This window comes from Dermacentor albipictus, chromosome 5 (assembly GCF_038994185.2).
Source record: "Dermacentor albipictus isolate Rhodes 1998 colony chromosome 5, USDA_Dalb.pri_finalv2, whole genome shotgun sequence".
In the NCBI taxonomy this organism is placed as follows: domain Eukaryota; kingdom Metazoa; phylum Arthropoda; class Arachnida; order Ixodida; family Ixodidae; genus Dermacentor; species Dermacentor albipictus.
Genome location: NC_091825.1, coordinates 106,492,372 through 106,515,571, shown reverse-complemented (window position 1 = coordinate 106,515,571; position 23,200 = coordinate 106,492,372). Strand labels below are relative to the sequence as shown.

Below are 23,200 nucleotides of genomic sequence, written 5' to 3'. Positions count from 1 at the left end.
GTTAAGGGATAGCGACAGCAGCTCACGCCAACTACGTTGAAGAAAAACTGAGGAAACATTAGAAAAACACAGCTGCACTACACCGACCACGAGAGATCACTTTGCACTGCACCGTGGCCTACGAGACTGACAAGCTCACGGCGCCCCCGACGGAAGCGCCAAATTTTCCCCCAGTGGGAGGAACGCGCAGGGGGGCCTCCCTAGGCAATGGCGGCGGCGGCGCGGTCTTCACACCTCCCAATACTAGCCACCCTACCCAAGCGAGAGCTATCGAAGCAGCGTGCGTTGCGAGCACTCTGTCGTAGCGCCGAACGTGTCTGGTATTCCGTTAGCCACAGGCAAGCTGGTCATATCGGCAAATGACTGGAGGCATAAACTCAAGCTGATGAAGGAACTTTGGCGCAGACGTACTTGAGCGGCCTGATAGCTCTGCACGGTCCAGACACTTGTTGGCGCAGCGCTTAACCAGCCAAACAAAGCTCTAATATTGCTCTAACCAAGTGTAAAACATTTTAAACATTTATAAAAACAACGTGTTGATGATTACACTCCTGCGAAAAATACGCACCGGCAGCAAAAAAGAATACGCTTCGTTGCTGCTACTGTGTATGGTTGAGCTCTACGCCACCAGGTGGCTGCACCGTGCAGACCATTCACCTTTGCCCTTCTGCTCATCTCAGATCATCCCGCTACGGCACAGTCAAGCGGCCAGACCCTGTCATGCAAACTAGAAGTGAGGCGTGCAGACAGGACACAAGAGTAGAGAAGTGGACAACACGAACGCCGGCGTTCGTGTTATCCACTTCTCTACTCTTGTGTCCTGTCTGCACGCCTCACTTCTAGTTTGCATAATGAATCCTTACCAACTAGCTCAGCTTTCTGTCGTTCCAGACCCTGTCCCCTTGCGCTTACGTTTGCCCTAATACGGGACTCGCGAAACGCTAGTGCATTAGTAATTTTCCTGTGTAAAGTGACGGCCACAAACGTGCAAAATCCTGGCGCCGATCGGATAGCGGCAGTCTGATGCGCAGCAGCCAGTTCGCTCGTACGCTGCCCTGCAGAGGGACACGATGTCGCAGCTTGACATATTGCCAGTCGCTACGTTTGCAGTCCACAAGGCAACAAAGTCGAATCATAGTGCTCGCGAAAAGACTGAGACCAACTCTGACCGCGGAGCTCTCGTCAAAATGGAGTACGTTGTAACACAAGCAGACGACACTTGCTGTGTGCCGGAAGCGCTTAAGTGTACTGAAAAATTGTTCTTGTGCATTCTCTTTCTGCTACTTTCTCTTTGTAAAAATGAATTAACTAACATTCCAACTATTACGAAGATCATTTGTTTACCATAAAGTTGGAAAAATTATCGATCACGCGCCCTGGTCAGCCAATCGGATAGCTCACCCCACTGACGTCATATGGGTTATTTCAGCAGTGCGCTGCGATCGGCAGCGATGTGCATTTTTAAAACCTTATAATAAATTACACGCTTTACGCAGAGCACTTAGATGTGTCAATTAATGATCAGAAGGACCTACTGTAACGACTCAGTACGTTTGTAGAAAATCGTCAAAAGCGTTTCAGGGTCCCTTTAAGTCCAGTAAAGTGATAGATTAGAACTCGAGAATCTGTAAGATGTTAGTATTAACGCAAACATAGCCTTAGTAATGGAGAAATCGAGGTAACTGCAGGGCACGATTAGACTCTCGCAGGATCCATTTTTACAATTGCTAGTAGGTACAGCGGGGCGTGGCGTTTCTCGAGGCGCTCGGCGTTTCTGCGCAGGCGCGACTAAGATCGGGTGCGAGAGAGAAAATCTGGGGGCCTTTGCTCCTCGACAATTTGAATTTGCCTAGGCACTACGGTGAAGACCCTTTGCGCGTGTTGTATGCGTTTGTCCCCAGGTGTGCCGGCATTGCGAAGTGGGGTCGAGTTTGTTTGCCCTCGGATGCTGCTGCCGGCGCGGTGAAACAGGTGAACTAGCGCGCACTGACACCCCATTTGGGGATCGCTGTGGCTAAAAGTACGTTGGACAGACTTTCTCGCACGTGCGGCTGGAACCGAGTCAGGCATGTCGAATTATGACTGTGTCGTGCCTTACGGCACTCTACCTTCAAAAAGAAAATGAAAACAAAAGACATCGATTTTCCCGAGGAGCGACAGAGGCCGGGCTTGCTCTCCTGGGCTTTTCAGCATTTTTGAGTGATCCCCTTTGAGCGAAATAAAGCGCACGGCGTCTTAGCAACCACGCTTGGACGCGATTGCCTGATCTAACGCCGTGAAGATTATTGGTTTTGCGTCTCGTCCACGTTAGGCTAGGTTAGCTTTTTAGGTTAGGTTCACGTTAGTTTAGGTTACGTTAGGTTAGCGTAAAAGGCGTTAGGGTGTCGCGGCGTATTCTCATAAGTTACGTCGCGAGCATTATTCTTTTTGCCTCGGCCTGGTTAGGTTACGTTAGGTTAGCGTAAAACGCGTTAGAGGCCGCGGCGTATTCTCATAGCGATTGCAGGAGCGTCGAGCACCACCGGCGCCCTTTCAGTCACTCGCGTTAAACCGCAGTTGCTAAGGCGCTCTGCCTTTTAGATTTTCAATATATGCAGATTGGCCTCTTCCACAGTCCCCACTGCTTTCACGGAAACATATGCGATGTTATCACATGTTTCACCGCGTCGTCAGGCAGTGTTGAAGCGTATACAAACTCGACCCCACTCCGCAATGCTGGCATGCTTAGGGACAAACGCATAGAACACGCACTAATAAAGTCATATATTCGGGGAGAAAAAGCCCCCACATTTTCTCTCTCGCACCCGCTTAGTCGCGCATGTGCACAAACGTCCGGCGCCTCCGCATGTGCCACGCCCCGCTGCCCAATTATGTCATTAGTGCTCAACCACTCGTTATGAAAAAAAAGACATAATTGTATTGCATTATAAGACGAAATAAAATGCGGCCTGCCAAGTTTTATTTCATATTTAGAAGAAAGAACTCACTGACATTACCCTTGACAACGTCGCGGGCTGTCGAAAGGTTTCGTTTTCGCTCGACTCCGCGCCGCCCGCGCTTTCAGGATTCAGTAGTTTCGTTATCGCGTAGTGCTGCGCTAGTTTTGCTGGCTTGCGAAACTTGCACAAACTGCAAGTAGCAGAGAATTCCACGTGCATGTGATGTCGCGGGATGCCCGAACGGCCTACGCTACTTGACCAAAAACAGCTGCAGCGGCGAATCTGCCTTGGCTCGGTTCCTCCATAGCCGTGCGTTTTCCTTTTGCGATAAAGGCATTCGGATCCTCCAGATGAAATTTTCTCGTAAACTAAGCACTTGCACTAAACAAGCACTGCAAGGTTTCTAGAATGGCATTCAAGCAGTCCACGTCGCCTTAGTAACCTTTAGTCTCGCTTTAACGACTGTACCGCTGTAGAAGGCCGCGCTGCCTTGTCAACGTGCAAGCCACTAAGCAGCAAATGCGTACAGGGTCGAAGTGTGCGCAGCCATCGTTGCATCAGAAGCCAGTACAGCGGGCGATTTCCATGCTCATAGGCACAATATAAACTGCCAGAGGTTACAGAGCATCAAATGACAAACAATTAAATATGACAAAAGAAGTAGTATGGTGCAATATAAACAGGATATAAAGAGGCGTAATATATAAAAGAGATGGTTTAATATAATACAAATGTTTATCAAAAACAACCTTGGCACATAATATCAGCAGAATCCCCACGTCATACGTTGCACGTGGTCCGTCTTCCTTAGGGTCGGCTTCACAAGGCCCAAAAACTGAAGTTCAGCAATTGAACGAAAAAATTGGGCTCTGCAGCACACTGTCAAGGTGTCAACTAAAAGCAAGGGCATACACGCCATTGTCAGCAAGGGCAAACACTTATTTGTGAACTCGAGTGAACAAAACACTGCCACAAAATGCAATCACAGAAATCATACTAAACCAAGCACTTCACAGCCACCCTTAAAAGGACACTATAGAGATACACTAAATTCAATTAGACTGACAAAGTATTCTTTCAATATTCTGTTTTTGCTAATGTCATGATAAGAAGCTAATTACTTGAAGAGAAAACAGAGGCTAAGTTTACACCTTTTGAATCAAATGTCGAAAGCCAAACACTCCAGTACCTCAGGAGGACTTGTTGTATAGTTGGTATTTACTGAATAACATATTGTAGCGCAAAGGCACAATTACAAAGACACGCAGACACATGCCACAAGCGCCTGTCAATTGAGTCTTCTTTGTGATTGTGCTTTCACGCTACACTACGTCGTCCAGTACTTGGGTGTGACGACACGGATTTCAAAGTATTTTCTGGAACTTGGGCCATTGTGGCAAGATAGACATGCTTGAAACTTGCCAACTTCTGCCTTTGGCTTGTTTGTGAGGTTTGAAAGGCAGCAACCATATTTTTCAACACATTGCTTCATGAAGCTTTGTTGGTCACATGAGAAACCACTTTTCATCAATCCACATACTACAGTTCACAGACTAAATACATTTGCTCTGACACTATCAGCAGGTGGTGCACATTTAATAGACAAACTCTCCTGCTTACACTGGTGCATCCAGTGGCCACAAGCATGGAAAACACAAAACAGACCAGGGAAGGTGCCAAACCATTAATGAGAAATGCTAAAATCTATGCTTAATGGATTGAAGTCAACAAACCTTCTTGTACGAAAAGAAGTGTTAAATAGTGCTGAATTTCCATATGTATGATCGCTTCATGCACTCTGCGACTCTTTAGCGCTTGCTTGTGTGTACCTCTGGAATTTAACTGAACAGAAAAAAAAGCCAATGTCTTAAGACAGACTGCAACACTGCACAAGCTTTTGCGACAACCGCTGTGGCATACATGGGATGCATTATACTTGCGTTATGTTGCCCTAGCAGTGTCACAATTCGTTAACTTTTCGCAAGAACTCTTCTTGAATGGTTTTTTTTATAATTGATATGACTTTATGCTTTGCAAAGTGTTCCTCTTTTTCATCAAAATTTGCAGCACAGGAGTATGTATATCCTTACATACACTTATTTAAATAAGAAGAGCTGGCGAGAGGCAGAGTTTAGATAAGGTGCCACTGGCTAGTTTGTTTGTACTTAACAGATGGAGTTGAGGCATCAAAAGAGGGGACCACGTAGCAACAGTCCATGGCAATTCCAACAGACTTTACAGTCTTCTGCCTAACAAGCGCACTGCGCAATCTATAGTCAACAATGTACGGTACAACCTTCTGAAAATGCTGTGCCTTTCTATCCCAAATCCCCGCCTGCAGTGCAACATGGAGCTGCGTGTCCAGTGATGAAAAAGGAGGCTTCTAGTAATCTTTTCCTCTGGCATTTCTAACCAGTGTCAGATGGTGAGGGGCGATCGAAAGCTCATTTAAGGTTGACAGCACAAACGCTTATTTGCTAAGCCACATTGTAAGGCGCATTGCCATTAGTAACAGTATCTGCCAATGCTGCCAAGTCGTGTGGAAAGAAGTAACCGAATGTGTTTTCAAAACAAGAAGTCTGACGAAAAAAAAAAAAAGATATTTTCAGGTGCTAAAAGCGAAAAATAGGCACAAAGGATGGAAATAGGCATTTATAGGCAATATAACACAGCGTAAAAGCACTTGTCAACCTATAGTAATTTATGCTCAATTGCCAATAGCGTGGGATCTGAGCACATGAGAACAAATAGGCATTTGCCTGTAATCCAATCTCTACTTATAAGGTTACCGTAGCAACAAGGCAATCCCAGCGATAATTTGTAACACACCCAGAACGAAGATTTTAAAACATAGCCTAGTAAACAGATACAGCTATGAACAGTGACACCAAGTTTGCGACTAGTAGCCCGTTATAATTTTGTCTTGTCTGTTGGAAGCGCTTTCATTTCGTACGAACAGGTTTTGTCGTGCTCAATGGGTCATGTGAGAGGAACAGTTTTTGAATTTTCTGCCCCCTTATGTCCTTTATTTACTTCCAGATACATTCACTCTGAGTTACTTTACAATGCCTTTATAACAATGCCTTTAAAAGCTTTCAGAAAGAACTAACCACTAGGAAAGTAAATTGTGTGATTTATGGACAAGCCAGCTTGCATAATACTGCCACAAATAAAAAATTCTCAGATGGCCTCAATTGAAGTGTTCAATAAAATGTGCAAACCTTGCTAGTAACACAAATAGAGGCACATATGAAATCAGCGTCGCTGCTTAATGCAATGAGGCATTTTTAATTCCAGTATATGATCAATTTTCCCAGAATTACTTTAGCGATACACCTATCCCCGATACATGCGTGACAATGCAAATGAGAAAATGGCTTTTTAAATCAAGTAAGTAAACACAACAGGTTCAATAACATTCACATGAAATAATTTGCTTGTTTTGGGCTTGTTAACAAGGGCTAACCGCTTGCCAGCTTAAATTCAACGCCAGTTCAATGTCATCATGTTCGGTGACACTTTGACAACACGTGGACACGAAAGGATACTCGGTGATTTTTTCCTCTTGTGCTGACAGCTTCTTTTCTCCAGATTTAACAGATTTGAAAGACTGCAAAAAAAAAAAAAAAAGCAGCACGCAAAGGAGCAGCTCATTATACGTCAGCTGAAAGCTGTGGCTTTGATTCTACGATAACGCACCTGCATCATGTCATACAAGTTTATCAGTTTTCCACCCTCCAAGTGCAACTTGTAGCTGATGCTCAGGTCAGGAAGCGATGCAGAGATGTTAGAACTGCTCGTGTTTCTGCAGCATTCGCACTGACAGTATGCAAAAAGAAGGAAAAAGAAAACAGAAATGAAAGCAAGATATTTACAAAGAAATGTGTGCAGCCAGAACAGTTAATCTCCGTTAAAGAGGTGCTCAAATGAGAATTTTTTCATTAAAAGAATTACACCGTCCTTTCAATCAACTAAACCAAACATGCACCAAGTGCAGCACGGCTTCGTGCTGCATGTGACATCACAGAAATCATGGGTAGTGATCACATGGTATCCCGAACCAACGACACATGTACTAGTCAGCCTAGTGTTTTAGACCCACTCATCCTCACGACTGTACTGCTGAAAGCGTGAAGGCAGATTTGAAACTGGAAACAGAAGCCACTAGGAAGAAGAAAGGTATATATGCTTAGCTAGTACTAAAAGCTGCTTTGCACTTCACTCAAAAGAGTGCTACAGCAACATTTAACAGCAACAGCTTTCCATTCTCACAGGCTGGGCACACATCACGCAAATACAACATAACCTTGGCAAGTCGCACTCGAAATGGCAGCAGTGCTATTTTCATTGTACAACTGCAACGACACATTACTGTATTTACATGATTTCAGGTCAACCTATGTTTGCTAATTTGAAAATTCGAAGTGGAGGGTTCAGCTTACAAATGAAACCAAAGCATGAAACTGAAATAAAGGCAAGACAAATGGGACATCAAGGTTGCTACAACATGGTTACAATTTTGTTTGCTCTATAGTTCTACCCGTAGCATTCGGCTATGCTGCACGCTTATTTGAAACAATTTCTTGATTTTCTTTTAACTTCCATTGCACACACGGAGAACATGGGAGTTCTTATAGTTGATGGAAGGGCCGCTGTTAAAATCACGACAGCACCGTCACTCGGAACGGTGGCGGTCCGGGGACTATCAATAGTTGATTGAAGAGCAGACACCAGTCACGCATTTCTGTTTGGGTCTTTTTTTGACATGCTTGACTTGACTGCACATTTTACTGTCATGCTTCGTCAATTGTCATGAGTTCTCCAGGTTCGATAAGCATTTTTGCACTCGTTCATGGTAAGATTAAAAGGGTCCTGAACCACCTTTCAGACTTGGTGAAGAAAGAGTCCACGGATAGCATGTGCTTCTGTAAACATCTCAGCAAAACTGTGCAGTTGTGCGCAGCGCTTGGAAGTCACAAGCGGAGCATTAAGTCTACTTTTTCTCAATTAGACATTGACCATGACCAAAATTAGACATTGTCCATACTACTGAACATGACACGAAGAAGTCGGTGCTGGCACGCGACAGGGCTCTGCTGTTGACTACGGTGTGTGGCATTTGGAATGCGAAGAAGTTGCTTGGCAGCGCTACTGCGACCGCAAAGAGATGTAGGCTACGAGGTTCGACTTTTCACCATCGTTGCCTCTGTTGTTGCCAAAGTGTCGACTAGCGACAGCACGGGTGACTCAGGCCCGACAGTGGCAGAAGCTGCTGGTTACGTCAGCCTCATGAATGCAATTCTCGCAACGACAACAGCACCCGGCAATTAAAAAGGCACCCCGGGACTTATGCAGTATTACTGTGCGTGTTCATGGAGAATACGTAACGCCGAGGGATCTGCCATGCAAGTGTTTGCTGAAAAGCTGGCACGCAGCTTCAGTAAGTTTGAGGCCGCTGTCGTCGTGCTAGGCATCAAACGAAAATAACTACTAAATAACTATAACTAAATAACTACTACGAAATAACTACTAAATAAATACTGAATGTTTTTTCCCCTTTTATCACACTCACTCTGAGTTCCATGTTCCGTTTTTGACAGGTAAGTGGGCACTCTCGTGCTATTTTAGTTAAACAGTACTACCGTTTAGCACGCACTTTTTCCAAGCTATGGCCAACTACGGTTTAACGAGGTTTCACTGTATATGGTTTTAAACAAGAGACATGCACTATCTCTGTCCCCCAGCAACGGGGATCGGACAGCGTTCTAAGGAGCGAGAGACAGTAATTGTCAGGTGACGCCTGCTCGATGACTGTGTAAGGTCCAATAAAACGCACGAGAAATTTTTCGCATAAGCCAGGAACGCACACAGGAGTCCAAAGAAGAACTTTGTTGCCAGGAGAAAAAGTCACAGCACGGTGATTCGAGTCATAATGTGACTTGTGGGTGTCTTGGGACATACCGGTGTTAAGGCAGGTAAGGTGACGGCAGTCCGTGAGGCGAGACAGAAACTGTTCCGAGAAAAGAGCTGCTGGGGGTACAGAAATCTAAAGGAACGATATGTCAAGAACGAAACTTAGTGAGCAGCCACAGACAAGGAAAAAGGTGAGAGGTCGGTGGTGCATCGCATAGCCGTGTTATAGGCAAATGTCACGAACAGCAGAATTGCATCTCAGTTCGTGTGGTCGGGGTGGATGTACATTGCAATCATGCAATCAGAGGGTACAATGAAACAGCTCTGTCAAGCTGTTGGTCTGCGGATGGTAGATGGAAGTTGTCTTGTGAATTGTGTTTGAGGAGCACAGAACTTCGATAAGCATAGATGAGAAGAAGCCTTTGCCGCAGTCACTTAGGAGGACGCGCGGAGAACCATGGTGTAAGAAAATGTTGCGTAGAAAGAAATCGGCGACTTCAGCAGCAGTCCTCGATGGTAGACAGGCTGTCTACGCAAAGCGTGTTAGATGGTCTACGGCCATCACAATCCAGAGCTTACAGCGTGGTTGTGCTGGCGAGTGTAGTTTTCCCCAACACTAAACGGGTTAATTGACCAAATTAAAATCTTACCTTAAGTATTGTTTGAGGCCTAGCCAATGCAGCATGTAGGACTGTCCTCGGAGATGGTGTGAAGTACTGCTTCAGTGCCGCTGCGTCATTATAGTAGAGTACTTCATGAAGAGGCATGCTTGCCGGTGGCTTCAGATCGCTAAACAAAAGTAAAATAAACCCAAAAATAAATGTTGATGTGCTTCTATATTAACTAAAAAGCAGTTGTATCCCTATTTCATAACTGTAGAGACACTCTAAAGGTGGGTGCTAGGCTATGAGATGAGCGTAGTGGCAAGCACTGCATATTCACTGGCGTAGGAAGCACCAGTCCAAAACAGAGCAAGGTTTAGGCAACATTCAGGTACAGAGTGCTAATGCTAAGCACCTACAGCACCTTCACATCAGTTCACTTTCACAACATGTAGCATCATAAAACCAGCTGATCGTTGCCACTCCAATCCCAAGCATGTCTCGTGGATGATGTTATGTTCTATATTAGATTTGGACACGTCCCAACCATGTTTGGCTACAAGGGACTAGCTAAGAAGTGTCAGTGAAGTATTCACTGCAATTCTATGGTATGTTTAATTTTACCGGATTGTCTGATGCTTATGAGGTTGGAGATACTATATAACCTGCTGCTGTAGTGTCTAGAAGACTAAGACATGCCTTTTCCAAACTTAATATTGCAGCACACATACTAAACACTCATGCGGGGCTTTCACTGACAAAGTGAAGTTTGGAGCAATTTTTTGGGAGCAGAAAAATACACATTTCTGAGCACTTTGGAGCAGCCATACATCATGCTGAACACCCACAGCCCTCTGAATGCATCTCTGTTGTAGCTTTGTTGACTACGATCGCATTGTCTCCTGCCAGAAGGTGGCGCTGGTCATCTATCCTCTTTTCATGCGTGAGGCGCTTGTTGACCTGGATAATGACACCAGGTACGCCTATGGGAGGCCGCGCCAGGATTTCATCACTAAGAACTTTGCAAACGAAGCTGCACCACTCTTTGCACCTGTTTAGGCATTGTGAAATCCAGATCTTCGTCCATGAGCTCCTTTATACAGTTAGCATGGAAGCCTTTGGCCCTGTAATAGGTGATGTAGAGGACCTCCTCCTTCAAAATTCGCACAAACGACTATCATACAGATTTCTCATACAGTACCCAATTGTAACCATAACCTGACCCTATATGAAAAAAAAAGAAGCTGTCACCACTTGCAGCCTCCTGAACTTGGAGAGCAGAAGTTCCGTGTAGTTGCAAAAGTTGCTTGTAGCAGGTGTTGCAGTAAAATTAAGTTCTCCCACCCTTGACTGCCTTCCTTTAATATGCCACTACATCATCATCGCAGTTACGAAGGTCTGGACTGAACCCGAGGTCTCTAAGTATGCCCCAGTATTCTAAGGCCGCTGGACAGCCTGCAGAAGTGCTGCGACACTAGGGCCAGACAGTATACGAAACTGGATCAAGTCCTAGGGAATGAACGAACTACCCCTCTTCATTAGAATCAACCAGAACATGGCCCATGAGGTGGAACGTCTGAAAATTGACGTGTGGAAACCATTGAAAACATCCCTCCTTTAAACACTTTTTCCCACAAATTAGCAAGGAAGAAAACAAAGGCTGGAAAGTGCGAGCCCAATCATAGCATGGTATTGTGACACTATTGTGATGTATAGTCTGCTATTGGCTTGAGTGGGCCAAGGAAGTTTTTGAGAGTGAATGTCACAAATACTGGTGGCTTTTGAGTAACAGTTCCAAACGATGCCATGATTCATACCTACAACTTCTCTATGCTATTTTACAGAGGCATCCCACTTGATGACATTGTAGGCATCACCACTGCCATTTTTTTCTATCTTTCACTCTTTTTTTTTCTCTGTAACAGCCCCTTTAGGGGCAACCAAATGGTACATTGTCAGAGTTTGTACCTTGCTCTCTGCCCGTAATACCTCTATGTTTGCGTCCTTTAAAGGGGCATGGCCAGAGCGCCAAAACAAGGAGCTTAAATCGCCACAGCTGCGTCAAAAATGGCTCTGAAGCTCGGACATGCACATACATCAAACCCTCATTTGTAATCCAATTCTAATAATAATACAAGGGGCAGTTCTTGAGCCACAAAAAGGAAAAAAAAAGGAAAGATGTATATCCTTGCATAATGTGTCAAAAGACAGTTTTTCGGTCATATATATACAAACCAAACTGAAGTGCTCAAATAATCAGGTCATTTTAGACACGGACACTATGGCCATAAAACAGTGCTTCGTCATACCGAAAGATAAAACACTTAAAAAGCAACTAAAAGAACATTGGTACCTGACCATAATATAAAAAAGAAATTTGAAGTGCTGATACTTGGAAAAAAAAGAGAACCCCATATTATGTGCAGAAGTTTATGGCATGCCTAGTACAAATCTCAATGGAAGATTGAAACGGACTCCCAGCCATGTTTGCAGCCTTCTCAGAATATCACTAACCATAAACTTTCCTCTCTCTCCCTCTCTTTATTTAAACTTGTAAAACGAGTAAAAGAAAATTCTGCGATGGCTGTGAAGACATAGTACTTTGTTCATGGCACTGTCAACTTCAGTTAATTTAGCATAAGTTAATTCAATCTTCCTTTTTATTCAACTACAATCAATAGACTCCGCAAAGAGCCCATGCTTTCTTAATATTTCTTTCATTCAAGCTCCCCAAAATGAAAAATCAGTTTTACATGCCTGTTAAGATAGAATAAACGAAAGTCAAATGTCACACCATATAAATTCAAGCAAGCCATAAAAGGCCTAAAGAATCTCCTGGACCATGCACTCTCTTTTGCAGTAAAAGACAAGTAAGGCATCAAAGAGTACTATTTTCTTCACATGATCTTACCTAAATGCTTCAGCAAAGAAGCTTGAAAATTCGTCTCTCAATGCTTCGAAGGGAGACACTCGCTTTGTCTTCGTAAGACTCTTCAGTTTCTGTTAAAAAAGAAGCCAGATATACAAAAGCTCTGTAAAAATGTTCTGTTTCCCACAAGCCACACGCATTGTGCTGCAACCAAGTCAAATTTCACACTGGCCAGAACACCTCCAGCGAGTGCCATTTCTTCAGCAAGGAAAGTTGTATTTTTATGTTTAATCATCACAAAACATGCACTCTGTTTATTAATTTTCAAGCAGAAACACAATCAAAAAGTAGTTATAGTGCCATTTCAAGTTAGAAAGTTGATTTCCTTGTGCGGTATAGTATGGTGCATGAAACCAACATCAAGTTTGAGAAGTTTTAGTATTAAGTAGGAGTGCAAGTTGCACGTACAATTCCACTTGCAATGCAACTACACAGCAGTACAGCGTGCACTGCCGTGAAGCCACACTGCACTTCAATAGACAGCAGCAGCAAATGCGGTGATGGCGGAAACACAATAGTGGGCGATTGGTGATAACACATGATTAAGCAGCTTGAAAAGACATGAGCCAAGATGAGATGAAACACGCAAAACAATAATGTCTCTGGACATCTGCTTTAAGCTAATAGGCACGCGAGGTGGCTTTCATAATGACCAGAACGGTGCTTATTTTAGTAAGTTACACTAGCAGACTCATTTTCCCCCTTACCTGATAGGCTGTAATTTGAAGCACAGTTATATTCAGAGCTGTGTTACATGCACAAATGTAAAGTATGTTAAATCCAGGGTCGTTTCATACTTTAAGTGCTCCCTTACATGACTACCATGAATGGAATTGATAAATTTAGCTTGAGCATACAGTTGAGAACTCTAGAAACATGTTACTAAAAAAAGGTTTTGATTATTTCATTCGAGTCTTAGTATTTTATTTCAGACATGTTCTATCGTGCTCGATAGGAGTTGTAACACTGTATACACCTGCCATTTTTCTTTCACTAAGAAAAATGCAAGCTACCTGCCATTATTCTTGTAAATGGGGCTGTTACTATCAATCGCAATGCCATTTAGTTCACCAAATTTTCTAATGTTTGCAATGCCATACAGCCTCGCAGCTCCTTGGGCGATGGGCTACCGTAATGTGACTCATAATGAGCATGATACAGTACACATTCATTAAGTCGATTTAGGCATGACAGAAAAGTTGGTCGATTCAACGAAGGCAGAAAAAACATCAACACATACCGTTGATTCATTTGGCAGTATTTTCCCCAATTCTAACTTGTCCACAAATCGAATGTGCATTCCCTTTTTATGGATTCAAATTAGAAACTAACGTAAACATGACAATAGCACTTCAAAACAAATCAAAAAATCAAACGTGCATCCAATTTTTTTTTTTCAATAAGAACATAGCACACTTTATTCTGGCAATAAGACAAAGATGAAAGCAGCGAATTTTACCTTCGCACAATTAAAACTTATTTAATGTCCGCCTTCACCCTATCAGACAGTACTTAATCGCTGTTTTTGTAGAACCTCAACATGCCGTCCTCCATATGTTCCACAGCGCATTTGATAATCTGCATTTATCAAATGACTCTGCAACAATCCCAAAACCTATGTTGGCCCCGACAGTAGGTTGCTACACACGCCATAAATGTGGTTTTGGTTTTAAATTCATATAGGATTGCATCTCTCAAGCAATTTTTGGATGAATTTTAATGAGAAAAAGAAGGTGCGTGCTAGAATTGGGTAAATACTGAAATAATTCATTGCGAACTTAAAGCATTTGCACTTTAAAATCTTACTGGAGCAGGTCAAAAATATGGGAGATGACATGTCTTCAACATATTAACTAAACCCTAAGTGCCGCCAAGACTGACGCTGCCGCTAATGGAGTCACCGCTACAGTCACCACTGGGGTCGAGCACCTGTGTAATGACCAGCCAATTTCTAATTATCCAGTGAAGGCTAATTTCAGGATTTAAATTAAAATTTGTTCCCACAGAAATGTATGGACGGCGGCCAAGATCTTCACTCGGGATCAAATCAACTGAAAAACCTAATTACCTGAGTATAATTAAAGGAAGTCTATTGTAGTACAAGCAGAAAGCAAAAAAAGCTAGGAGACCCTTTGCTTACAAGCACAAACAAGGGGAAACAGTGACCAAAGGAAACCACTATTTCTTTGTTTTCACAAGCACTTCACAAAGCATTTATGTCATTACAATGTGTTCACACCATGTTATGATGCCTAGGGACTGCCCACCCACTGACATTCCCTGTGACAAGTGCTTCACGTTTATTATTATGCATGCAACAAATCTTGTTGCACACACGACTGGGCTAATCCTCTCCCAAGTAGGAGCAGAGTGGAACATTTTTTCAGAGCTGACTTTTCACTGCAGTGCATAGCCTTTCAAGGCTTGCACACTAAGCTCTAGTCCTCATACAAAGTGGTGCATCTAATTGCCTTGTCGTATGTGGTTCAAGCTGCATAACATGCTATCTACTACTATTCTGTCACCTCCAGTAGAATTCTCGTACTATAATGGTTAAAGCGCATTTTTTATAACCGAAAAGTAATGAGATTGAACTCGGCTCAAAGATTATAGCTTTTTTTCTGCTCAGCAGCACTTTGTGATAACCAAATGGAAGCTCTAAGGAAAAGTTGTCCTTGTAATACATAGAATGGCTATCGCCATTCAAAATTAAACAAATATATTGTAACGAGACAGCAGTTTTTCTGACAGGCCGACCTGACGAGACAGAGACCATAGAAGCACCAAAGAACCAGGCAGGAAGTGCCCGTCTCGGTGTCGCCGGTCGTACAAACGCCTTTGACTCTCTTGGGATTTCAGAAGGCGGTCACGGGCAGTTTCCTTTGCGTGGGCACAGTGGGCGATGGCGTCAAGTACACATTCACTGGTCGGTGGCGCGTGAACAGGGAGGGTTGATTCGAGGGGTAGTGCTGGTTCTCGGCCAAACAGAAGGAAAAATAGGGAATAACCAGCTGTGTCATGGCGCGAGGAATTATAAGCAAATGTGACAAACAGTAGAGCGAGGTCCCAGTCAGTGTGGTCTGAAGAGACATATTGTGCAAGCATGTCTGTGAGAGTGCAGTTGAGACGCTCCGTGAGGCCATTTGTTTGCGGATGGTATGATGTGGATAGCTTCTGCCTCGTGGCACAGGACTGCAGGATGTCCGCGATAACTTTGGATAGGAATGTCCAGCCACAGTCTGTGAGAAGTTGTCGCGGAGCTCCATCTAATAAAATCACGTCACTGCTGTCTCGTTACACAGGCCCATACCGAGTGCTTCGTGCCGTGACTCCCGTCACCTACGAGATCGCCCCTGACGCCCCATCTGCTTCCCAGTCCAGTGATATTGTGCACGTTACACAACTGAAGCAGTATCACCCTCCCAGTGATGACATTTAGATGCTCTGGGACATTGCTTCTGCCGCCGGGGGATTATGCTACACGTGTGTGGTTTTTGATTGTTCGTACGAGGAGCATGGGCACCATCACTTGAGAAAAGAGGAGAAAGAACGAACTGGGCTCGCGCTGTGAATCTAACCGGTCAGCGCTGCAACCGCTGTTGTAAATATAACCTGTAAATAGTTGCTCGTCTTACTGACTTGTCCTTCGCGTAACAATATAAAACGGCATTTTATAATGGCTTGACGCAGCTTACTTCCTGCAGAAAACATCAGCGCAGTGGTAAAAACCAGGCAGTTCAAGCGTACACAACCCCCTGACCATGCTACTTTTGGCACATCAAAATAAAGCTTGCAATACATAGCAAAAATTGCATTCAAATAAAACATCCTCAACACTGCAATCACCTCAGCAATGTACACTGTCCAAACGTTACTGTCAAATGGCCTCCAGGTAAAGTAATGACTGGCAGAAAATTGTTTCATAAAGACAGCTATCGTTATGCCATGAGAAGACCTAACCTCTTGAAACTGTGACCTGCTCCTCAGCTTCCCCCATTCCAAGACAACTGGCTCTGCTGTTTCACTCGCATCCTGTGCTTCAGAAAAGTCACCTTGGAGAACAAAAATGAAACAATAAAACACGCATATCGGGAACATAATTCCCGAAGTATTCAAGGCTGGAAGACCAAAAGATATACCTCTGCATTATATTTCTGTATGCATAAGTGCACATTACATGCATGAAAGCAGGTTAATGAAGGCTTCAAAGTAAACTGACATTAATTGTATTCATAACCAGAAACAAATAAAAATAATTGAGCCACATTCATATTTTATGGCAGCACTGGACATATTCAAGAAAAAATGACCAAGATATGTACATTGTACTCATCTCAATTAGGGCTTTCTTTTATTTTGTGAGCCATCTAGCCTGACAGTTCAAAATGCTCAATGAAGTGTTTGGGAGAATGCAGCACTGTTTAAGTAAAGAAACAACACCTTGCATAAAATCATAACATGCACAATGCCCAAGAACAAAACTGCACAGGCACTGTAGAAATACTGAGGAAGCTTGTTGAGGTAACGAAAGCACCTCCAATAGGGTACAAACTAGGGCTGGTTTACGAAAACCTGAACATAACTGCTGCCTCTCGCCACTAGCTACCTTTTTGTCTTTTGCCTAAATCAGCTTCCGATGCTGCATCACTTTTCATTGGTAAGCCACTACATTTGGTGCCATCATTGTAGTGTTACACAGGCACCAAATCAAAGCATCGGTGTAACACAAGCCACTTGAGCCTTTTCCTTTCTGCCACGAATGAGCACAGATGTGCATCTGCCACAGCAGAGATGGCGACATCATTTGTGCAACCAACTAATCAGGGCCACAGCCTACACATACCCTGATTTTCTTCACATTACCCTCCTCTCACCTGCCGCACCTCAGACAACTTATTTTCCACCACACTTCTCCACAGCCCAACCATAACAGCATCAAAACCCGTCTGGCTCCACAAAGAAAGTTTCACTTCAAAAAATTCAATTCAGAAACATGCACAAAACGTTCAGTTGAACCAGTCACACACAAGACACATACCAGTCAAAGCTGTGAATTTTTTTGTATATTCCACAAGGTGAGTTTTCAGCTCAGCAATGCTTGTAGGAGCCTGTGAGAGGTCTTTATGAGACTCAAGAACTGACAAAGCATTCCCAATCCTCTTCTGTAACTCGTCAATGGACATTATACTGTAAATACAAAGTATATACATCACCCGTGTGAAAACTGCATGAAGACAGTGCCTGAATTTAAATGTTAAACGAACACAATCACTCTACATCCAAATGGCAAGATGCAGATCAGTAGATGACAGTTTTGAAGTTGCAAACATTATTTTTTCTGTAAACATTCTGTTAATAATGTTTTTAAAAAGTCTAAACAAAGAACACGCAATAGCCCTAATGTAATATTTCTGCACCAACCACTACCCATGATGTTGTAGATTTTGGCATCGACTGCCCAAGGCTAGATGATCTTTGATATATATATATATTTTTTTGGTCAGAGAACACTATTATAAAAGTAATGAAAGCAGTTTTACAGTTTACCGCCTTTCATAGTGCAAGAATGAGCAAAACTGCATAACTACAAATGAAATGAACAGTCACTATGATATCATGGGCACAGTAGTATGGGCAGAGAATTCATAAAGAGAAGTTCTAGACGTATTGATTGATAGAATGATTTGCCTGAAACAATTGTTTCAGGCCAATCATCCAATCAGATTCTAGTATCTTCTAAGGTAGCCCAATGTGCTACCTTAGAAGTTACTAGACTCTCTTATCCCCTGACATTTGCCTTCTCTGCAAGACTATCGTGTCGCCTAATGCTAGGCTTGCGTGCATGATGCTCCTTCAATGGCAGAAGTAGGTGTCGCAGTTGCACAGCTGCGACAAGAGAGGGATGAATTTTATTTTACGAACAGCTCTTCATCCGAGCCGTCTTCATTGGTAATGTGTCATGTGTTAGAGATGGCACGAATGATCTTATGAGTGCTCTAACTACCGTGCAGCTGTTTCTTGTTCAATAAACCAATCAATCTCTATTGTTTCTTTATGATATATAACAATCTATATTTATATAGGCAGGGAACGGCAGGACCGAATAAATTAACAAACATGTGCAAAAAACAAAAAATTACACACTAGCATAGTAGTTCCTTTGATAAGCTAAATAGTAGGTGAAAATGAACAAGCTGCTTATGCAAATTAAATCTTGTGGGTGATGTGATGCTACGTGGTAATGTGTTCCAAAGTTTAGCCCAAGAGCTAATCAATATCACAGATCTAAAGCATCACAGGAGCAATGAGAGACAGAGCAGTGGAGAGCGCCACATTAATTTCAGCTACCTTTGGTTCTTCAATGTGCACTCAAAACATGGTACGCAATCAATTTTGCGTTCACCCAAAAGTAAGCAACCATTTCAATCAAAACCACAACATAACACTGTGCAACACTACGCCTCAGCCATTTGTCCAACCCTAGTTGGTCAAAAGTTGGTCTTCATTCTCTCTTATACTAAAATGTCACGGTGTTTATCCTCAGTAGCTTATCAGCACTTTAAACACTCAGCCCACAATTATGCACATTGTATGTTTAGCTACTTAAACAACAAAAAACAAAGACTCATAAAGTCAGTTTCACCTGTTTCTTAATCTTCACAAGATGACTGTACCAATCCCAGTGGCACCTTTAGCATTTTAATGAAAACAGCACAGTTAAACAAGTTGTGGCAGTTTGAAGAAAAGGCAGCACAAGTCACTGACTGCAGACAGCTCTGCCACATCAGCAAGATGAAATAAAGGCACTTTCCCACTTCTAATGCAAAAGAGTACAACAAAAACAAAGAACCATAATTCGTTCCTTGCTCTCCATAAGTTACCTAGCAACCACTGGAGTACTATATGTGCACATTTGTGCACATGAATTGTAAATATTCAGGTTTACTTTCGTGCATTAAAACTTGTGTATTTATATCATTACCTCAAACCTAGCCAGTAAGTTTTCCCTAAAATGGGCACTTGCACCTGAAAACATCAAAGTGGCACATTCAAGTGAAACATTTCATTTTCATAACTGACTCAGTCCTTTAAATGAATATTTAAAATGTTGGCTAGCAATACTCTGTTGATTAAGTTTACAAAAATTCACTATTTTTCATGTTTGTAATGTCTGCCTGTTCAAGTAATTCACCTGAAAAGGTGGTTGTGCCAATTGCCAGATGTGTTTCTTTTTTCAACTGATGTAGAATGTGTAGGATCCCATATCATCATGTGGTATTGGATGTGGAGGCTACAGAACATATTGGTTTTAAAATGCAAACATCACAAAAACACAAATGAGATTCTTCACAAAGTAACATTGTAGCATTATGCATAAATCAATGCAAAGCACAACCTCATACAATCGTCTATCTACTTCATGACAATGAATCAAGAAAAAAAATTACCGAATCAGCTTGACCAACTTGCTAAACTCTTCAGTCTCGCACACAGGTTCCTGAAGAAATGTCATGTACACTTCTCGAAGCTGAAACAATACAAAAAAAGAAGAAAAGAAAAAACAAGCAGCTCACAAGCGAAATTTATCACAGCAAACAGTTCTTGATCGGAATTCACAGACTCTGAACAGCTTACATGATTTCCAAGGGAGCAGCCAGGGAGCTTTTTGGCAAACTCATACAACACATGAAGTAACAGCAGACTGTTCTTGTGGTGGCTGTGCAAATCCTTCACCATTTTACAAATTCTCTGAGAAACCAAAAGGACACAAACCTGTCAGGTGCAGTGAGCTAAAATATTTTCTCAAGATATTGATTATATTGTTACGTGTACACCCTGAAGGGACCCCGAACACCTTTAATCGAAGTGGAGAAAGGTATTTGAAGTGAGAATAGGCTATTTCAGAAATACTTTGGCACACAAAAAATACTTCAATGCATTGCACAGAAGCGGAGTTATTGGTAATCAAATATGGCCTCCGCTGTGCTCCCATTCCTTCTTCAATGCCTTGCCCTGCGAAGGCTATGGCGAAGTGGGGCATGCCCACAATGCTCCGCTTTCTAGATGTCACCATGGCGTGCAGTTCAAATTTCATTTTGTGTGTTAACATTTTGGTGCCTACGACGCACCAAATGTAAGCCAAACGTGGTTGTCCTCAGCGAGCCACAGTGCGCTTAACCAGTGAACCTGTGGCGGCACCTGGCAGCAACCGCGGTACTAACACTATGTAGCAAGCCACAGCTACCTATAGCAGCCATGTATGGGAATCCACTTTATTAGAAAATAAAGTATCCAGGAGAGATGAGAAGGCTTCTCTTGAAAAGAGAAAATTTGAGAGAAGGGTGACGTCACGCTCCGCTTGCGAGCTCCACGCAATGCGTACGACAGCAAAACATGGCCCAGATGTTCACAGCAGCGCGTGCTACCCGCAGATTATGTTATTTCACCAAACCCAAGGGGTGGTTTAGGGCCCCTTTAAAGGCCAACTGCAGTGAAATTTCACTTTGGCTAAATTGGTAATAAATGAGTGGCACATACTACCAAAGCAATCTTGGCAAGGCTGCTCGGCAAGTAATTGTGTAATTTTCCTATCAGCACTTTTTTAATAGCTGCCTAAGCAGACAATGCATGCATCTAGTGGTTAGCAGCAATGATGCAAGTCACAGTATGTTGCCTCTGAGATTTTTCAGTGCATTCGCAGGCAGCTGCAGACGTTGCTTAATCTCAAAGGTCATGCCAAGAAGTTGCGTGGTCTGAGAAATGCATCACATCCGACAAGCAGCAATGGTGTTTTTCTTTCTTTTTTTTTTTTTACAAGTCAGTTTTGGTGTCAGAAACACCCATTTCTGTGAGCCTTTCGTGATTCAGCAACTCGTTTATCAAACACAACATTCTGCACGGAAGCTGCTTTGTGTATCTACACTATCATATAGACGTGTCCAAAAATTTCATTGCTATTGACCAGGGGCAAGTCTGCCCAGTAAGGCCTTTTTTTGGGAATCTTCGCAGCTCATTACTTCCCCTCATAACAACTTTTGCCACAAAGAGAGTATGCTAGAATACCCTTTCACTTTAGTGAATGCAGGGTACAGAGTCAGCAAAATGTCACTCGCCTTGGATGCTGTTTCTGATGAAAGCTTGTTGTTCATCAAGTACCTGCAATAAAGAAGATGCTCACAAACATGTATAATAATCTATGAATCAGTGCCAAGCACACGAAGTTGCACATCTTGAGCACTAATTCCACAGTCAACTGCAGATGAAATGACTGAAGTGATGTCATGCAGTACCTCTGGTATGATGGCTGGCCTAGGACATCATTCATTTCCATCTGCGACATGCCCTGAAGGACATCTTTCAGCTTTTCTTGGCGGCAGCATAGGTGGGAAGCAGGATTATGGTAAAAATGCTCAAACATGCACATCTGAAAAACAGTTAGGAAAAGCCTATTGCGAATACATATTGCTGCAATACAATTATGGCAATGTTACAGTTCTCCAGGAAACTGCAAGGCTGAGCAAGTTCCAGGAAATAGAAAAACATGTGGTCAAGCTAAGAGTACCGTAATGCTATAAAAGGAAACATACAAATTTATGAGAAAGCTTTGAAATTTGAGGAAGATTCCTCCCGTTCTGGGAGTAGAACCTGGGACCAACAGCTTTCTGGGGTGGTTGATCTACAATCCGAACAAACCAGGAGGTGTAATGCAAAAGGATAGACAGTTGGGCGAGTTGGTACGGTAACATGATTTTGGCTTCTAGCGCGAAGTGAAACACGAACACAGAAAGGAGCAGACAGGACGAGCGCTAAGTCTCAACTAAATTTTTATTAAAACGAAGAACATATATATAGGTGATTGCAAAAACCGTAGCATAAGAACACGACAAAGTAAAAGGCATCAGTTAAACATATCAGGGGGCATGGAAGTCAAAGAACAAAAGAAAGATTACTTCAGATTAGTACACGTATTGCGAAGGTACTGAAATTCGCAATCTAACAGAGACATTGGACAGAGCGGCAGGTGCATTAACATTAGACTAAAAGAACACAAACATTCACTAAACAACCCTAATGCATCACATTTAGCGGCACATTGTTTCGATTGTGGTTGCAAACCTTTCTTTGAAGACACAAAAATTCTTTCTAGACACAGATGCCAAACCACGCGGGAAATTATCGAGGTATTCCACATAAAAAGATTAGCAGACACTTGCATCAGCCATGCTTCGTTGTCTCTGTTAGATTGCGAATTTCAGTACCTTCGCAATACGTGTACTAATCTGAAGTAATTTTTTTTTCTTTGACTTCCATACCCCCTAATATGTTTAACTGATGCCTTTTACCTTGTCATGTTCTTATGCTATGGTTTTTCCAATCACCTATATATATGTTCTTCGTTTTAATAAAAATTTAGTTGAGAGTTAGCGCTCGTCCTGTCTGCTCCTTTCTGTGTCTGTGTTTCACTTTGCGCTAGAAGCCAAAATCAAACCAGGAGGCTAGCACAACACAGAGTGAAGCCAAATTAATAGACTGCTTATAGTGCACGAACACTGAACATAAAAAATTCTGCAGAAATTCACAAGGCGAGGAAAGTTTCACAAATAGGAATAATATTTCTTCAACTGCCAAATTTCCTTCAGAAAAATCCACAGATTTCCTTTGTAGATTAATGCTGCACTGGGGTGGATGACAACATACTAGTGACAGTAAATAATACGAATTAGCACGTGTATTCCCATGTGGCCCTGCACAAATGTGTCAACTTCTGTGCCTTTATATGCATGCCTTTTATATGACGTAAAACAATGTGACGTAAA

At 42.7% G+C, this 23,200-nt stretch overlaps 1 protein-coding gene across 2 annotated transcripts in view; it reads right to left on the bottom strand.

Moving 5' to 3' along the window:
* Window positions 1-3,641: 3,641 nt before the first annotated feature.
* Window positions 3,642-23,200, bottom strand: part of Orc3 (origin recognition complex subunit 3) — a 39,684-nt gene continuing 20,125 nt past the window's right edge. For both annotated transcript variants that reach the window (XM_070538691.1, XM_070538692.1), the window contains exons 10-20: window positions 21,674-21,807; window positions 21,497-21,539; window positions 20,019-20,132; window positions 19,832-19,911; window positions 17,422-17,570; window positions 16,344-16,435; window positions 12,366-12,454; window positions 9,503-9,641; window positions 6,639-6,758; window positions 6,488-6,549; window positions 3,642-3,808 (exon numbers count right to left, since the gene is read on the bottom strand). In XM_070538691.1, coding sequence (XP_070394792.1) covers window positions 3,703-3,808; window positions 6,488-6,549; window positions 6,639-6,758; window positions 9,503-9,641; window positions 12,366-12,454; window positions 16,344-16,435; window positions 17,422-17,570; window positions 19,832-19,911; window positions 20,019-20,132; window positions 21,497-21,539; window positions 21,674-21,807 — 1,128 coding nt within the window. In that variant the 3' untranslated portion in view covers window positions 3,642-3,702. The remainder of the gene's footprint in view (window positions 3,809-6,487; window positions 6,550-6,638; window positions 6,759-9,502; window positions 9,642-12,365; window positions 12,455-16,343; window positions 16,436-17,421; window positions 17,571-19,831; window positions 19,912-20,018; window positions 20,133-21,496; window positions 21,540-21,673; window positions 21,808-23,200) is intronic.